General features: G+C 37.8%; 1 protein-coding gene across 1 annotated transcript in view; it reads right to left on the reverse strand.

Moving 5' to 3' along the window:
• LOC145980133 (protein EFR3 homolog B-like) overlaps window positions 1–18194 on the reverse strand; it is a 99728-nt gene that overhangs the window by 32991 nt on the left and 48543 nt on the right. Inside the window, exons 8-9 of the mRNA XM_083113186.1 lie at window positions 13621–13699; window positions 3416–3551 (exon numbers count right to left, since the gene is read on the reverse strand). Of these exons, the coding sequence (XP_082969312.1) occupies window positions 3416–3551; window positions 13621–13699 (215 nt within the window). The remainder of the gene's footprint in view (window positions 1–3415; window positions 3552–13620; window positions 13700–18194) is intronic.

The following is an 18194-nucleotide window of genomic DNA, read 5'->3' on the forward strand; positions in this document are numbered from 1 at the left end:
TGTTTTCAACATTCTGTATAGCCACTGCACACCAATCACTCCTGCTCCTAGTATCATTTCCACTGGCACTTCATCTACTCCAGGTGCTCTATCTCTCTTCATTCTCTTCAGAGATTCCTCCACTTCATTCCATGTGAGATTCACTTTTTCCTTCCTGATTTCTTTTTTCTTCACTTCTTCATGTTCATCTCATTTTTTTCATGTTCAGCAATTTCTCGAAATGATTTCTCCACATTCTCCTTATTTCTTCATCCTCTTCTACAATGTTTCCCCTTTCATCCCGTTGCTTACGACTGTCTCCTCTTTCTCTTCTCCCCTCTCTCACTAATCCATCTACATCTTCTTCTAGCACTTCGGCCCAATCTTCCATCCACTTCCTTCTTTCCTCCTTACTACTGTTCTTGCCTCTTTTTCTTTTCCATGCACTTTTTTCTTGCATTTTGTGATTTACATTTAAATCATTTCTAAATGCATCATTTTTGTTTCTCACTGCCTCTCTAGTTCTTTCATTCCACCATGGTGTTTCTTTCTTCTTTCTTTTCTTGCTGTCCTTCCACATACCTTTTCGGCTGCCTCTACTAATTCTGTTTTAAATCTTATCCATTCTGTTTCTACTCCTTTGGGTTCATCTCTTGGCACTTTTGTTTACAATATTTCTTGATATTTCTCTTTTATCATCTGATCCTTCAGTTTCCACCTCTTATCCTTCTCTCTTGTTCCTCCCTTCTATCTTTTATTTTACATCCCTTCATATCTCCTATTAGTAGTCTGTGGTCACTGGGTAATACTTTAATGTTGTTCATTTTCTTCTTTACTTCTTTGTTTAACAATATTCAATTTACAGTGGTCGGAAGTAGCGCGCTACTTGTAGCGTCGCTACTGTAGCTAGCTACAAAATTCGTAGCGGTATCTGTAGCGGAGCTACATTTTGAAAATTGTAGCTGTAGCTGTAGCGAAAATTTCGCTACAGCTACATTTCTTCTCTGCATTATGAGGAAACTTTTGAAAGTGACCACAGCGTTAAAATAAATCGACAATAACGCTTACTTTTGGAGGAGGTTCATAAAGACAGTCTATTACATGGAAATACTTATAATCTAGATTATAAATATCTTGATATCTCAGATTATAGGTATCTGCGTAATATATTTCATTAGTATAGAATAAATCTAATATCCAGATAACTAAACTGAACTGGCATATATGAATATATTCTGGCTAACGGCTACGTTATTTTAGCTGCATCGCTATTTTGTGGAGAAACATGCCTCATTTGCGCCAGCCCAGGAACAAATCCTGTTGATATCCATGGTGTAAGAGGCAGGTAAATATCATTAATCTCTGTGTAAAACACAACTTGCAGCGCAAAAACGAGCGATCCAGTCTTCACTACAATGACAAGGCAATAGTGCCAGCAATCAATGGTTCAGCATTAATCATTGTTAGCATATAGGATCTCACCAGCAAGAAATTATTGTTACAATAATGATAGAAATACAATTTCTGGAATTACAATTATTTTCGACATAATATTTTTTTCAGAAATTTTAAAATTGCAATACGTTTACAACACTCGAGTTTACACACCACTTTCCTCAATATATTTTATGATATTGTAAAAAGTATGTATGAGATATTGACTTTTCTGCAGAAACGATAATTTTCTTTAGTTAATATATGTACAGTTTCCAAATGTATGTAATTCTTCTACTTTTACGTCGCTTTTCTGTACCTTTTGCTAATCATGGCAATGAGGATGAATGGTTTATTTTGTTATTATCTTACCTAGAGTCGCTTTCTGCCACTTTTGGCTAATTGTGAGAATGAGGAAGAATGGTGAATGATGATGATGAGCAGTGTGGGAATGGAGGAGCAGGAGAATCCATCCTCCCAACTAGGCGTCCTTCCTAGTTTTTGTTTTGAGTCCACTTTATGCACAAAGACAAGCTAATCCAGACTGGATCTGAACCACCAGTGCCTCCGCCAGGTATCTAACCTGGGGCCCTTTGATTACAAGGTGACAAAGTTTCCACTGTGCTTTCAGGAAAGCATTCCCAACAGGAAACTTACATAAAGCATATCTCCACCTGTCGGTCATTTAGCTATACCAATGAAGCATCCCCCCCCCCCCCCCAGCTATCCGCAAAGTTAGAGCAAACATCTAACGAATTACGCTTGTATAACGATCTACGATCGTATTTTCCAGTAAGTACAACTATCATACTAGGGGCTTCTTTTGAATATCCATGTGCTTGTTTCAAGTTTTTTTTTCTTATGCAGAAGTAGCGCAAAAGTAGCAAAGTAGCGAGTAGTGCACATGAGTAGCATAGCGAGCCACTTTTTAGTAAATGTAGTTGTAGCTGTAGCGAAGCTACATTTTGGAGAAGTAGCGGTAGCTGTAGCGAAGCTATTTTAAAATGTAGCATTCTGATCACTGTCAATTTATTACAGACTTTTGTTCATTATTCCAACTGTATCTTGTGATTTAATGGCTGTCTTGCTATTAGCTGCTCTCGTGCCACTGTTGTCAGCACGTATCCAAAGTGGTGCAATGATGAGCAAACAACGACAGGTCGTCCAACAGTGTGTCATCAGTGGCTCGTTGATGGCAGAGGCTAGAGGAGGCTGTTGCGCATATTTCGGAGCGACCGCACGGCCACAGTATGAGAAATCTCTCACAGGTACAACAGTAGTGACCAGGATAATGTTTCACAGCACACGGTTCATCGAACACTGATGCGCATAGGAATGCGGACATAATGTGATAGCTTATTACGTAGGTGGTCATAATGTAATGGTTCATCGGTGTATTAGCTTTGGATGTTGAGAAGATAGATGAAAGTTGTGAATGATTGTTGATGAGTTAGCTTAATTTATTAGTGATATTTTATCAAAAAACATATGAGCTGTTTACTCAAGCATTTGTGGGAACAATGGTTTACCAGCCAACTTACTTGACCTCACTAACTTATTTAAATATTGTTGATCTTTTGTCAATTTCTATGTATAGATGAGTATTATCTCAGATTTGTAGGACTATACAACAACGTTTTTTTACTTATACCTTATAATTTTGAAAATTTTGGAAATATTCTTCACTACAAGAGGGCATTACAAAGAACTCACAGATCAAGTCTAACATTTTTTGCATACCTTACAGATATTTCAAGAATTTGATATTTTAAAATTATAAAAGTACTGCTAAGGTAGTGAACCCATACATTTTGTAAATTATTACCAAATAAAACTGTTTTTTTGATCATATTAATGAATGAAAAACTGCCCACATGCTTTCATATGTTAGTCTTGTACACACACATCATCAATGCTTGAGTATTGGTATCCATGAAATCAAACAAAAACTTTACTGTATAACTTTAAAAAAGAAATAGTATGCTAAGAAATCAAAACTTACCAAGCCCATCTTTCGAAGCACCTATCATTACATGAGAAAGCAATGCTGCGATTCCAACCTGTTGTCTCTGATCCATGTTGTAGTTTTTCAACAAATGACATACTACCATTTTAGCAAGCAGGGGGATCTGAAATGTCTGAATATGAAAAAAAATATATGATTTCTGTTTCATAAGAAGCATTGTTTCAAAATACATAATAGTTGGGAAATGTGTGACATTTCTTTTGGTGAGCCACAAGATTACCACGTCACGTTAGTTGCCCAATTCCCAAATTTATTACATCAAAGCTACTAATTTAATAATACTAAATTTGTACCCTAGTGTACCGAGAGAGAAAGCCGGTGACTGTCTCCAAAGGTGGCTGTTAGACCATGGCGTGGATATATTAGTAGCATGCGAATACGTCAGGTGTTTTTTTCTTGTAACCGGGCACAATTATTTCCGATAATTAAACTATAAGATTTTTCGACAAAAAGAAGGGCTAGCGATGAGCAACCCGATATCGGGTTTTGCTGCAAACATTTTCTTGCATTACCTAGAAAAAGCTGTTATGGAACAAGTGGGAGTAAGCATAAAATATTACGGTAGATATGTGGGCGATATGCTTATAATTGGAAAAGAAAAAGATCTTACCACTGTATTTGCTGAGTTAGAGAAACAAGACGACAGAATAGGCTTCACTAGGGAGATCTCGGTAGAAGGTGAAATTAACTACCTGGACCTAAGGATTACTAAAACTGAAAAGGGAATAAGGACGGGGGTGTTTCATAAACCCCTAGCAGGCAATCTTTATGTTAAAAAGGCATCGGAACATTCTAGTAGGGTCAAATCGAATGTTTATTTAAACTTTTTCATAAGGGCTGAGAGGTTATGTAGTAATGCCGTAGAAAAAGAAAAGGAAATATGGATAATAGAGGTAGGATTGAAGAATGGATTTTCCGAATATGAAATGAATGTGTTGGCCACAAGAGCGAGGAAGAATATTGCGAAGGAGAACCCCGATTCTGATAGCAGGTTAGGAAAGGAGGAAGGTGAGGAGGGAGAGTTGGATAGTAAAGTTCATTATGTTGGGATACCGTTCTGTAAAGGACTCACGGAGAAAATTGAAAAAACAGTGAAAAAGTATGGTATGAAATGCGGGACGAAAGCCCCTAGAAATATTGAAAAGCATTTCACAGAATATAAGAGGGGGCTAAAAATCCGAAGTAACCCCGATGAACAAAAAGGGGTTTATAGGATCGAATGCGAATGCGGGATGGAATATATTGGACAAACCGGCCGGAACATGCGTATTAGATGGGGGGAACACGATAAGAATATAAAAAAAAAGTGATCCAAAAACTGAGCTTGCGGAGCATATAATAAACAGTGGGCATAGAATAATAAAAAGAGATGTTATTAAAAGAAGTAACAGTAAATTGGATAGGAACGTATACGAAACGGCACTTATTTGTGCGGGAAACAGAAATAAACTGAACCGGGATGACGGCAATTTGGATGATGTTTGGATTAGCTTTTTTAAAAAGTGGAACAATATGAATAATGAAAGTGCCCTGATAGGCTTCCATGTCACCTCGGAGGTAAAGAAAGCAGCCGAAGTGGAATGCGAATTCTCCTTGGATCGGTGACGAGAGAAAAAGAAAAAGGAAGGGGAGGGATCTCTCATGGGACGGGAAGTACCCCACCACTCCGTAGCGCGGTGCCAGCTGCTTGCACGCTTCACCTTAACAAGGAAATAGGGCTTTCAACGGCCACTCAATGTTCAACGTAGTGGTGGTTTTAACATGTTTTATCGAGAGTTTTAAGGGTTTTTAACAAGGGTAGTTTTAATTCTGCATATGTCGAGCACTATGAAGTGTTTTTAACCCAAACCTTTCACCCAGTATCCTTGCATGACACTTCTCTGACGTGGCTTGATGTTCCAAGCCGAAAATACGACAACCTGAAGAAGGAAGCAGTAAAGCTTCCGAAACGTAGTTCACATACGAATACATACTCACTTACGTAAGTAGACCAATTTCAATACTCTAACGTATTTTTGTTTATAGATAGTGAGTAACATGCACGTGACCAATATGCTATTTGTTCTAACATTAAAGAACACTCACAGTTATTTAACACCATTACATACACCATCACAATTCAAGGAAACTTTCTCTATAAAATATTTACTTAAGAAATAATTTCTTACACAACATAATCAACGTTCTGCCTCACCATACACTGTTGTCATGTCATTCAACAATAGATATATCTGTGCCAGCCTGGATAGTTTTAGAAATGTCTAGAAACCAGAAATGACTTCTGCTTCCAGTGTCACGTTTAACACACACAAATTATAAACTATAAATTTGATAACATTAATAACAATCCTAACACCACAATGCACGCGTGGGTGGTGTAACACCACTCAGACAGAACTATTGTGATATTATTGCACGTTTTTGTTGGATAGATGAGTCCTTGCAGGAATTCTCTTTCAAGAGCCCCATCTCCAAATCCTCACAATGCCCAGTTGCCTTGACCTGTGCTACTGTCAATACATCTGAGTTTGTTTTACATGCGGCTCCACACTGTACATACAGTGCCGAGATTTCCTGTCCGAGTTGTCTGTGAAAATGGATTGCAAGGTGGAGTAGAGGCGAATTTTGGACCTGATAAATGAGCTGAGTGACCAAGCAAACAAATAACCATATATGTATTGCTGAAAATTAATAATTTTTAAGCAAAATATTTCAGTGAGCGAAGCCCCACCTGTGTGTGTAATGGCATTACGGAAATAGCAAGTATAGTGGTACAAAACCACACAACATTAATTTTATGAACAAAACAAAGGTAATTATCGTAATAATATAAAGCAGTCATTACAGATTTTAGCCAAATGTTCAGTGCTGTGTAAAAGGATAAAATATATTATTGCTGAAACATTATAAACATTATATAATATATAACATTATAATTATAATACCTATAGTTTGTAAAGAAAAAAAATAGTGACACTTGCTCAGACACTATTTACAAATGACTAGAGCCCGGAAGTTCAGGCATTTACTTTCGTTAAAATAGGCAGGCAAAAAGGCATTTATTATGTGGAAAATAGGCACTGAAAATGAAAAAAAAAGCAAAATAAACCGAAAAAAGGCAGATTTGGAAGTCACTTATTTTTTTTTTAAATTTCTGGCAAAATGTTGAAATCTACATTGGGAAGAGCATTTCAATTTTCTCCGTCTTGATTGCACATAACTACAAGGTGTTTTTTAAAGTTCTCAACATTCATGGATAGTCGTCTGTCAGAGAGAATGTTTTTCATAATAGAAAATGATCTTTCTACTTCGACAGAAGTTATTGGAGCATACATAAAATAAGCTAATGTAGCTGGACTCATTTCGGTAACAGCATTTTCACCTTTTAGCATATCACAAATTGTTTTCAATTGTTTCAAGTCCTCATTTGCACTCACTACCCGTTTGCACTTTTCCGCAACAGCTGACCCCTTTTCTCTTGGCACGTCCATCATCTGCTGCATAGATTCCTCGAAGATTTTCATGGATGTCTCTGGCAATGCACCATAATGTGTAAAAATAAACGACAGTTCATTCTTCAGTTCTGAATAGCACAGGAGTTTTTTTCACTTCACGAATTGAAGCCGCTTCATTTTCTGGAAGAGCATCGATCACCTCACTGATTTTTTCAAGGTTGTTAGCATAATATATAGCTGCTGATATCCAGGTTCCCCATCTCGTCAAGACTGGTTGCGGAGGGAAACTTAGCTCAGGCGCAACTTCCTGAAATTTTCGGGTTCGAGAGGGAGATTTCAGAAATATCTTCTTTGTGTTTGAAATCAACCTGTCCACTTCTGGATGCAACACCCTAACTTCTTCGGCGATTCTGTGCACTGCGTGAGCTACACATGTGATATGAAGCATGTTCGGGAAGAGAATTTTCAATGCTATGGCAGCCTTCTTCATATAGGGAGCTGCATCACTAATAAAAAGTAACACGTCATCATGATGTACACCATGTAGCCAGAGCAGAAGTATGACATTTGAGAATAACTGAGCTATTGACGAACCATTGGTTCTCTCTAGTTGTTCTGACGTGAGAAGAAATGACGAGGATTCTCCGCATGTTGGTTCCATAGTTCCTAAGATGACGTTGGCTATGTAGCGTCCCATACCGTCAGTACTTTCGTCTATTGAAATCCAGTTCTTCTTTTCACCAACTTCAGCACAAATTCTTTGCAGAGTTTCTTCGTAGCAGATGCTTAAATATGTTTTCCGCAGCATAGATTTCGACGGCACCGTTTCTTTAGTGTATTTCTCCAGGAATTTCTTCAGTGACTTGTTTTCCATTTTCTAGAAAGCTTTGCACAATTCAAGAGAAAACTGAGATTGCCTGTTGGATGAAGTACCCACTGTTGAAGTTAGGGAAATCTTCTTCTGTCCGATCATTTTAGCAGCTGCAGATTTATGCTTGGCTGTTGACACATGCTGAGATATAAAGTATTTTTTCTCATGGTTGGTTGTTTCTTTACATATCTTGCAGAGAAGAATAGTACCGTCTGTCGAAAATGTGCTTTCACCAAATTCACGCACGTAACCATGTAACTTAAAAGTGCAGAACTAAACTAGAGATAGAGAACTTGATTTTGGAATCCATGCAAAGGCCCTTGGGCATTAGTGCTGTTTCTTGTCAATAACCTCCTGACACGGATGCTGGACGTGATGATGTAATTGTGCAGGTGTTCTGCAACAGGCTTCCAGCAGTCAATCATGCACAAGGAAATGTTAACCGAAAGGCAATATCCTAACTCAGCAAGAAATACTTTTTTCTCACATTTTTCTCCTTCAGCAATGTTGAAACATGTGTGAGTTCAATATTAATTAAATAAGGCGAAAATTATTCACTTAATCAACGGAAGAAAAATAAATGCCAACAACGTTTTTTTGGGAGAAAAATAATTTATATATATATATATTTTTTTAAAAAAATGGTCAAATTTCATTGAAAAAGGCAAAAAAAGGCATTATAATTGAAAATAGGCAGTGGGGTCCCAAATAGGCAAAATAGGCAAAATGAAAAGGCTTCTAAAACATTCAAAACAACATAAAACCCGTATATCCGGAAACATTTTATCAATATATGCAGTAGATAAAAAGAGGCATTTTGCCAAACTTCCGGGCTCTACAAATGACATATTAACCAGAATGAAGGTTGACACAAATTTTTGATCACAGTACAATGTATATTGTCAATGACCATTACATCTCCTCATATCCACCACAATTTGAAACAAATGAACTCATGATATTAAATTTACAGGATGTCTCATAAGTAATAGTGCAAACAGACACAGGTGAAAGTACACGATAATAAAAGCAAAAAAGTCTCAGTAAACATGGGTCTGCAATAGAGCCATTTTTGATATAATCGCGAATGTGTGATTACAAGTCGCCACTAACTTCATTGTTTGTAAACATCATCCTAGTTGGTAAAATGCTAATAATGTGTGAGAATGTGTGGGTACAAGCCGTCATTGATTGCATTTTGTAAACACCGAGTGCTTTACTCCTTGTGCGGTCCGAGGTTTGCTCTTTGTTTACAAAACAGAACATTTCTGAGAGGTGGCGTTGTAATCAAACAGGGTGGATATGATCAGTACAGAGAATTGTACATGCAATGAGATCTCCAATGATTTTTCTTACTGTATTATTAGCATTTTACCAACTAGGACGATGTTTACAAACAATGAAGTCAGTGGCGGCTTGTAATCACACATTCGCGATTATCTCGAAAATGGCTTGTTTGCAGACCCATGTTTACTGCGACTTTTTTGCTTCTATTAACGTGTACTTTCAGCTGTGTCAGTTTGCGTTATTACTTTTGAGACACCCTGTATATGCATATAGCCTACAATAATACAATGATAGGGTGTATTTTAAAAATTGCAAATAAACAGCAACTGAAAATCATCAGGAGCGATTTGCTCATAATACACATGGTAAACCAACATTTGGTTTACCAACTGGTACAAAAGAGTTCACTAGTATTAGGTAGGCCCCCTCCCCTTGGCTCTCTTCAATGCAGCCAATCGTCGAGGCATTCTTGCAACAAGATTACGGCAAAGTTCAACCTCGATTTCATGAAACCAAACCCAGACGATCTGTGCAATAAGTTCCAGCCTACTCGAAAATGTCTTGTTGCACAGTTTTCTACTCATAATGGCCCACAGATGTTCAATGGGATTCATATCAGGGGAGTTAGGTGGCCAACGAAGTCTCGGAATATCTATGTCTGTAAACCACTGATTAACCATTCGTGATCGATGGCATGATTCACTGTCATCATGATAGATGAAGTGGTCCATATTTGACCCAGAAAAGTGATCTCTTGCTGTTACCAGTACTTTGTGCTGTAGAATGTGTAGATATTTTTGAGAACCAACTGATCCTTCACATATCTCGATCCTTCTGACACCTTTAGCTGTAAAGCAAGCCCATACCATTACTCCCCCAGAGAATTTCTGTGTCACAGAAATGCAATAATTTTTAAGTTCCTCGCCCTTTTTTAATCACAACTTCACTCCTGCATCGTTTCCTAGAATTCTAAATTTCTTTTCATCTGAGAAAATCACGTGTTTCCAGCCAAGCTCAGTCCAGCTTGTGTATCGGCTCACAAACTCACGTCTTGCTGTGCTGTGGTCCTGTGTCAGCTGCATCTTCCTACGTGGTTTTTTCTTTGTAATACCCACTTCTTGCAATCGAGACACTATACTGTTATGAGTGAGATCAATTTCAAGGTCCGTTCGCAGAACAGACGAAATTTGATGGGAACTCAGTCCTCGATTCTTCAATGCTGTTGTTTTTATTTTGCAATCTGCCCTAGGTGATGCTTTCTCTCTTCTGCCACGACATTGTCAGAGAGACGATTTGTGATGTTTGTTCTGTTTCATAACAACTCTGCATGCTGTTGAATGATGGATTTTCAGTATTCCACCAATCTGTCTCAGGGATTTGCTTTCAGATGCAAAGCAAGAATTTGCTCTTACTTACGAGGTGAAATGTCACACTTTTTACCCATTTCGGCTCATTCACGCTTTCCAGACAGCAACAATACTATCACATGACACTGTTGAAACAATACACAGTCACTGCACAAACAATAAAAAGTCACCACGTGGTTAGATGAAGCCGATAAAAAAAGCTCCTCACACAGATTTCTTACGCCTTCACAGCACCTGCTTTCTCAGAAACTGAATGGCTGTATGATTTCAGCACCATCTGGAGGATGTATTAACAATATAGAAACAAGTGACTAGCGCCCATAAAATCCAGTAGTATTCTGCTTTCATTTGCTTTTTGTATGCTGGTGTTACATACTGATATTCATGACAACTGCTGTGAGGATGATGTGTCGCTATTATTTTTTTTACAAACCGTAATTGAGACATGAGTTCTGACACACATGCCAGCCAGGGAGTAGAAATAAAACACAGTACACGTAGGTTGACAAATGAAAGGTCAAGGAGCTTTATTGTGCCTCTCAGATGTACAGTAATACAACCTTCACTCGAAATGGCCTTGACACAAGCGAAGTCTGTCTGGCCATGCATCTATTGCGACACAGATCACCTCCATCGGGATTTCAGCGGCTGCTTTCGTCAAGGTCAGTTTCAGACTTTCCAAATTAGGGTGATGCTTTTGACAGACCTTGCCTTCCAACACAGACCAGAGTTTGTAATCCAGTGGGTTCAAATCAGGACTGCTCGAGGGTAGAACATCAGCTGCTATGAAGTGGGGTACATTGTTCCTGAGCCACCGCTGGGTGGTCTTCGCTTTGTGTGCCAGGGCCGAGTCTTGTCGAAACGTCCAATCCATGGAACAAGGTTTCGTTGAGGGGCTTTACCACAGGCTCTAAGATGGTCTCTTATACACTTTTGCAGTGGTTTTTAACCCCTTTCTTGCAAAAGTGCAGTTTTGTGACGCCTTCAAAGCTAATGCCCCACCACACAATGATGGATGCAGGATGATGGGAACGCCGCACACATTTCTTCTTCTGCTTAGCTTCTTGAGCACTCCAAGCATACACACGATCATTCTGACAGTTATAGGATTCCTCTACATCAAAAACGTTCCCTTCCGTAAAAGTAATTCTTCTGTGGCCGTTTCAACCATGCCGGTGCAAGAGTACCTTTCCTTTCCCCTGTCATTTACACTTTAGATCTGGTGTGAGGAAATGCCCAGTTGTTTCATCAATAACCTTTGAGTAAGTTCTTTGTTAATGATGCGGCACATTGTTCTTATCGACACATTCATCTGCTTTGCAAGGAGAGACTTCTTGCAACAGGGATTCCTTCGAATTCACTCCTTGACAGCTTTGACGAGAGCTGGTGTTTGGACTGACCTCAGACGACCACTTCTAACATGGTCAGCAATTCCATTGGTCTCAGCAAACCTTGTGATCGTGCGATAAACAAATAATCTGTTAATGCCCAGATGTTTTAGGTCCTTGAAAATCTCAGTGGGCATCTTCTTTGCCTTGTACAAGGCAATCACTGCTGCATGCTTCTGTTCGATGTCCATTTTACACACTTTTGTAGCTCTTATTGACTACACCGAGCTTGAACAGGCAACGCCTACATTTCTACGTGTGTTTTACCATCTTGCCACTAGATCGTGCTGGGTTTACAGTGTCAGCAGACAGGCGATCACTTTGCATCAGAACTTATGGCATGACAGTGTACATTATTTGTGATTACTAGAACTAGGATTTTTATGATCTAAAAATCACCAAAATATGCTCTTATGACCTAAAATTTTACAAAATATGCACTATAATTTGAAAAATATGCCCTTATAACTGGACTGTTTCTAAATGCTGAGATATTTTCACATACAAACTATTTTTAGTTCCCTTTATGGGCCCTGAGTTGCAATGCACAATGAATACTTTCTCTAAATTTTCAAATAAAAATGAAAAAGATTTTGCTAGTAAAAAAAACAACTCTCGAGTAAACATGGGATAAGAACAAATCCACTTCGAAAATGACTATATTTCTTGAAAATTCAAAAATATGCTAAATATTACTGAAAATCCATCAAAATATGCTATATCACACAAAAATGGCCAAATATGCCAAAATATGACCTTAAAAAGTGCCTTAACTTAATTAGTTTCTTCATAATATCAATTTCTATATGTTTGGGGAACACATCATCCTTACCCAAAAAAATATACTAAGTCATAAAAATCCTAGCCCAAGTGATTACATATGTCAATGAGTGCAACATCAAGTGCACATGTTATTAAGTTACTAAAGGAGCGCATGCACTGTGGTGTAAACACAAACAAATAAAACATAAAAAAAAGTGTAAAAAAAGTAAAGTGTTCCCCTGTGCTTAGCACCATGCCATGAAGGCGTATAGGGGGTGTGGGGGTAACGCCCCACACTTTCTTGATCCGGTCGTGAGTGGGGGTGATGTGATCAGCACCACACCCCTGACCACCTTTACCCCCCAGGGTTTCCCCCAGGTACCCATGTTATTCGATGCTGGGTGGGCGCCGGGGCCGCTTCCAACGTTATAAAAGTTCTCGGATTTGAACCGGCCGGGGTTCGAACCCGGGACCTTGAGCATGGTAGTCAGACACGACTGAGCCACCGCAGCCACCATATTCATGTTAAAAATAAACAAGGCATAGCAAATATGAGAAAATTATTTGAATATGTTCAAATATGAGGATTTGTGGGCAATAAATATTGATTTGCATGATTAGTGCAAAGTTAACATGAAGTGAATATCGAGTGGTGATCTGATGTTATGGGGCATGAAATAATACCATCCTCATATCCCCCTTAACATTCAACACCTTACAATTCCCTCAGTATTAATTTCATGCCAGATTGAAAGTTTGTCAAAGTTTTAATCAATTCCACTTTATGCTTGCTAGACTAATCTGGGCTGGAGCTACAGTTTAAAGTTGTGCACAACTTTCCAAAGAGAAGATAACTATGATAGATTTTCTGCTTCAAGGGCATTTCAGGAAACAGAATATTTAGGTTGTGTTTGTGGAAATCGGATGTACAACGAAATGCACCAAAGCAGATTCAGCCATGCTGAAGGGAATATTACATTTTGAGATATACAGAATTATAAACAGAAATGAAAATCATACAATATTTTTAAACCTAATGTACTATACTTACCTTAAGGGCTTCCATAATTGTTGTAAAAACTTCACAAATGTGTTTTTCATGCGTCCACAATTTCTTTTCATCACACTCTCTGTAAGGGAAAAAAAATGGAAATTATTAACTAAATATTTTTAATGTGGTAGGATTAGATTAACTGGTATAGCATATTACATAATTGATAAAAACACACTGGAATAAAGCAGTTCATTCATGATACATTATTATCTCTTAAGTACAGACATCATTTTTTTTGTTACATTAGTGCATATCAACAGCATGGAAAAGGAAAAGCTACCCCTTACCCCTACATACCATGACAACATATGGAAGTTGTACAGGCAGGACCTCACACATTCGTAATCTCAGCCATTTGTGGAGGTGATGTGATTAACACCATGCTCCTGCTGCCTTTAACCAGAGTTGTTAAAGGCCCAGGACCTATAAATTCTAATGGGTTTTGCTTCCGCTGCAGGACCAGAACCTTTTTCCTCGCACAATTTAAATTCGGAACAAGTTGTGTATTGTTTCATTAAAAAAAGGTTCCTGGACCATATTTAAATTGATCCAGAAAAAAGGTTTCTGGACCATATCAAAATTGATCTGAACACAAAGGTTCCTGAACTGTATTTAAATTCATCTGGAAAAAAGGTTCCTGAGCGGAATTGAAATACTATAAACATAAAAAGGTTCTTTACGGCCAAGAACACATTTACACTTGCTGATTTTCTCCTCCGGATGGGGCCTCCCCGATGGCACAGTGGTAGCATCGTCGCCTTGTAACCAAGGGGTCCCAGGCTCGATACCCGATGGAGGCACCTAGTTGTTCGGATCCCACTTTAAACTGTAGGTCCAGTCCCAATTAGCCTACTGTGCATAAAGTGGACTTAAAACACCAAATCAATCAATCAATCTTCTGGATGGGAATTTAATTTATTTACAATTCCTGGATCTTTAACCCCTCAACCCTGGGTTTGTTAAAGATCCAGGAATTAATACATACTAATGGGTTGTACAGGGTGGCTCAAAAAGTCACTTAACACCCTCGCACGGTCGGCGCCCATCTTCATGTCCGCCATCTTGAATTCAACTTCGGAATTTAAATGGGAAGGGGGTGATATGATATATCAGATCAGGCTAGAATTTCACGAGAAATGCAATGATGAAGGTTTTTTCAATGTATCTTTAACCAGTAAAAAGTTATGACTGAATTCTTGTACCAATTTGTTCCTTTTCGAGGTGTTAGAAAACTGCCTTCAAATTTGTTTAGCGCATCGGTAACACATCGAGATCAAAGTGACGTCTAGGGAGAGAAGTTCACATGCCATTGCACAAGATTTTAATTGGATACATCCATGAAGAGCTGCGCATTTTGAATGGTTGTCGCGAACAATTACAGTGTGATGCTTCCATTAAATAAAAAGTCCTTCACAGTGACAAGACTAATGTTTATGTTCATAAGGAAGTTCATAAACAGAATAACGATTGGTCATCACCATGTTCATGTTGCGTGCTGCAGTGGCCTTGTATCGGGGGTGTTAAGTGACTTTTTGAGCCAGCCTGTATTTGGTTCTGTACCAGGACCAGAACCTTTTTTCTTGCACAATTTAAATTCAGTATAAGTTGCACATTGTTTAATTTCAATATGGAACTTGGACCCTATTTAAACTGATCCAGAAAAAATGTTCCTGTACCACATTTAAATTCATCCTGAAGAAAGGTTCCTGGACTGTATTTAAATTGGTCTGAAAAAAAGATTCCTGGACCTTATTTAAAGTGATCTGGAGAAAAGGTTGCTGGACTGTATTTAAATTCATCCGGAAAAATTGTCCCTGGGCTGAATTTAAATTCATCCAGAAAAAAGGTTCTTGTGCCATACTTAAATTGATCTTGAAAAAAGGTTCCTGGACCGAATTGAAACACTTTACAAATAAAAAGGTTATTTATGGTCCAGAACCCATTTATGCTTGTTGATTTTCTCTCCTGGATCGGAATTGAATTTATTTTAAATTCTTGGACGTCTAACAACCCTGCTTTTACCCCCTAAGCTGCTCCCAGGAAAATTCTGGAAAATTCCTACCCACATTCACCCATCCTGAGAATTGAACATGGGTCTCTCATGTGGCTGTCAGACATCCTACTGACTGGACCTCTGACACAGCATAAAACCTTGAACAATTTATGTCTAATACTAGATTTTACTGTTTACTTATATCTTTATTTATACATTTAGAAACTAGATTATATGGAAAAATGCATCTTAAAATAACAATGATATATGAAGTGTTGCAGGTATTAGGGCCTCTTGCAGTGGATGGAGAATATAGGTGATGATAATTTTTTGTACTCGTATTTAAAAGTTGTTTAAATTCACTTTTTGATACATTTCTAAGTTAATCTTAATCAATGCTGAATTGATGAAAAAATTAAGAAACACAATGGAATGTCCATGCCTTGCCCAGAATGCAAACATAGTTCTGGATTCATAGCATGTTGTGGTAACCATTCTGTATTGTTTTGTAAAACGTGGTAAAGATTTTTACAAAAAAATCTTGCATTTGCACTGCATAATGCCAGATACATTTATCATCAAAATAACATGCTCACACTGCTTGAAATCTTGTTGTATCAAGAAGAGAAAAAACACAGCCAACTCTCCGAACAGCCACGTAGAACCACTCCGAAACGTAGTTCTAAAGAAAGGAAAATAGGAACAACATACCCGCATACGTAAGCACAGTTTTTAACATTAATTTTTTAACGTCCATTATATTCTGGAATAGTGAGTAATATACACCAAACCTACAAAATGCTATACAACTGTCCAAGTAACCAATAGTGGTTGGACCAATGTTGGACCGATGTGCTGAAAATTGTTGGCCACATGTAAGAACATACCGTTGGGCAATGGTAATTTTTTTCCTTGTTTCCAAAGTTGGTCCAACACATGTTTTCTACGTTGGACCAATGTATGGTTTTACGTTGCGCCAATGTATGGTTTTATGTTGGGCAAACATAGGTTTGTGTTCTAATGTATTCATAATTTATTGTGAGGCCAAATGTAAACAATAGTACAAAAACTTTCTAGAGTTTACTTAATTTTCCCCCTTTCATGGAATTTAGTTTGCACATAACAGTGTTTAACCACTTCCACAATATTACCTGCAAGAATGTTCTTGTTCTGCTACAGCTAATGATGCAAACAATAAGCAATTCCCAATACAGCTTTCATTTATGGCGGCTGACAAGGGACAGGTGTGTGACTGCAAGTTAAAAATAGCTTCTACTTTCATAAAAAATATTATATTTCCAGTATGTGCTGTGACTGAAATATTTGAAAAGAAACAGTTACGTGTCATTTATTTTACACTCTGGAATTTACAGCATACCCTTGAAAGCTATCTTAACATGAGAAAGTTGTTTTAAAAACTAATTTTGACTCACTTTTCCATGATTGGGCAAATATTGGCAACCATCGTTGGCCCAACGTAAGACCATCATCAATTTGCCAACCAACGTAAACCCAACCTTTCCCATGTAGAAACTGCAGTTGGCCCAACGGTTCTGGTTACTTGAGTTATGAACTGAAGTAGACAGTCATTCGTTTAATCGTCTTGCAATCAGTGCAGATGAAAATGTTCCCCTTCCTTTGTGCCCGAGTGCCCCATCTTGCCATATTTATGATTTATCCCATGATTTGCTATAAAAAAATTCAACAACCTTAAATATTACGCCTCTGTTTTGCTATGTATGATTTTCCTCTTCATGATAATACAAGTACTGAATAAAAGTGATAATGGTATGTTGATAATACACATTTTTAGCAATGCAAGGGCAGGACTACATGACAAAAAGCTGACTGCATCACCCATGTTCCCTTCACTTTCTTAGGGTTGAAAATCAATTGATAGTACCAGAGGTGCTCCTAGTTGTAGGACAATACATAAATTATAAGCAGAATAGTAAAGTTAAGAATAATGGAAGATATCTTACATGAGAATAGGTTGAATAGCATTCCCAAGGTGTGCATGTGGAAGAAATGCCAATATCAATTGTAAGCACCCTGTTGCAAGATCTGATAACACTTTCAGGACAATGGTCCAATTTCTGTTTGCTTTCAACAGTTTTTCCTTCTCGCTAAGGAGAGAATACATACATATACACAATAATATTCTCAAAATTTGCACATCAGTAATTGTAGGCAAAGTCTACTCTCCCTGCTGAAAATTCTGTCCACTGTTTTCAGTAGATCAATAGGTGTTTTGAAACATACTGTTTTCACTTCAGTGGCGCAGGAACGTTTTTTATTTGGGAGGGTACAAAATTCAGCCTCCTATATATATATATATATATACACACACTACACATATACTACTTCAAAGGTATACTACTATAGGTATAATGTGAAGGCATCGGAAATATTCCATTTTAGAACAGCATATGAATTTCCTGTTTTTTGAATTAAAAATTGGCATAAATAATTTTTATTTCTTTATTTTCCTTAGAATTTATGGTCATTTTAAAAACAGATTTTAACCAGATAACAATTCCGAAAAATATAAAGCACTGGACCTTGTTCATGGGCTAAT

Source organism: Lepisma saccharinum, chromosome 27, assembly GCF_977018435.1.
Source record: "Lepisma saccharinum chromosome 27, izLepSacc3.1, whole genome shotgun sequence".
Lineage (NCBI taxonomy): Eukaryota > Metazoa > Arthropoda > Insecta > Zygentoma > Lepismatidae > Lepisma > Lepisma saccharinum.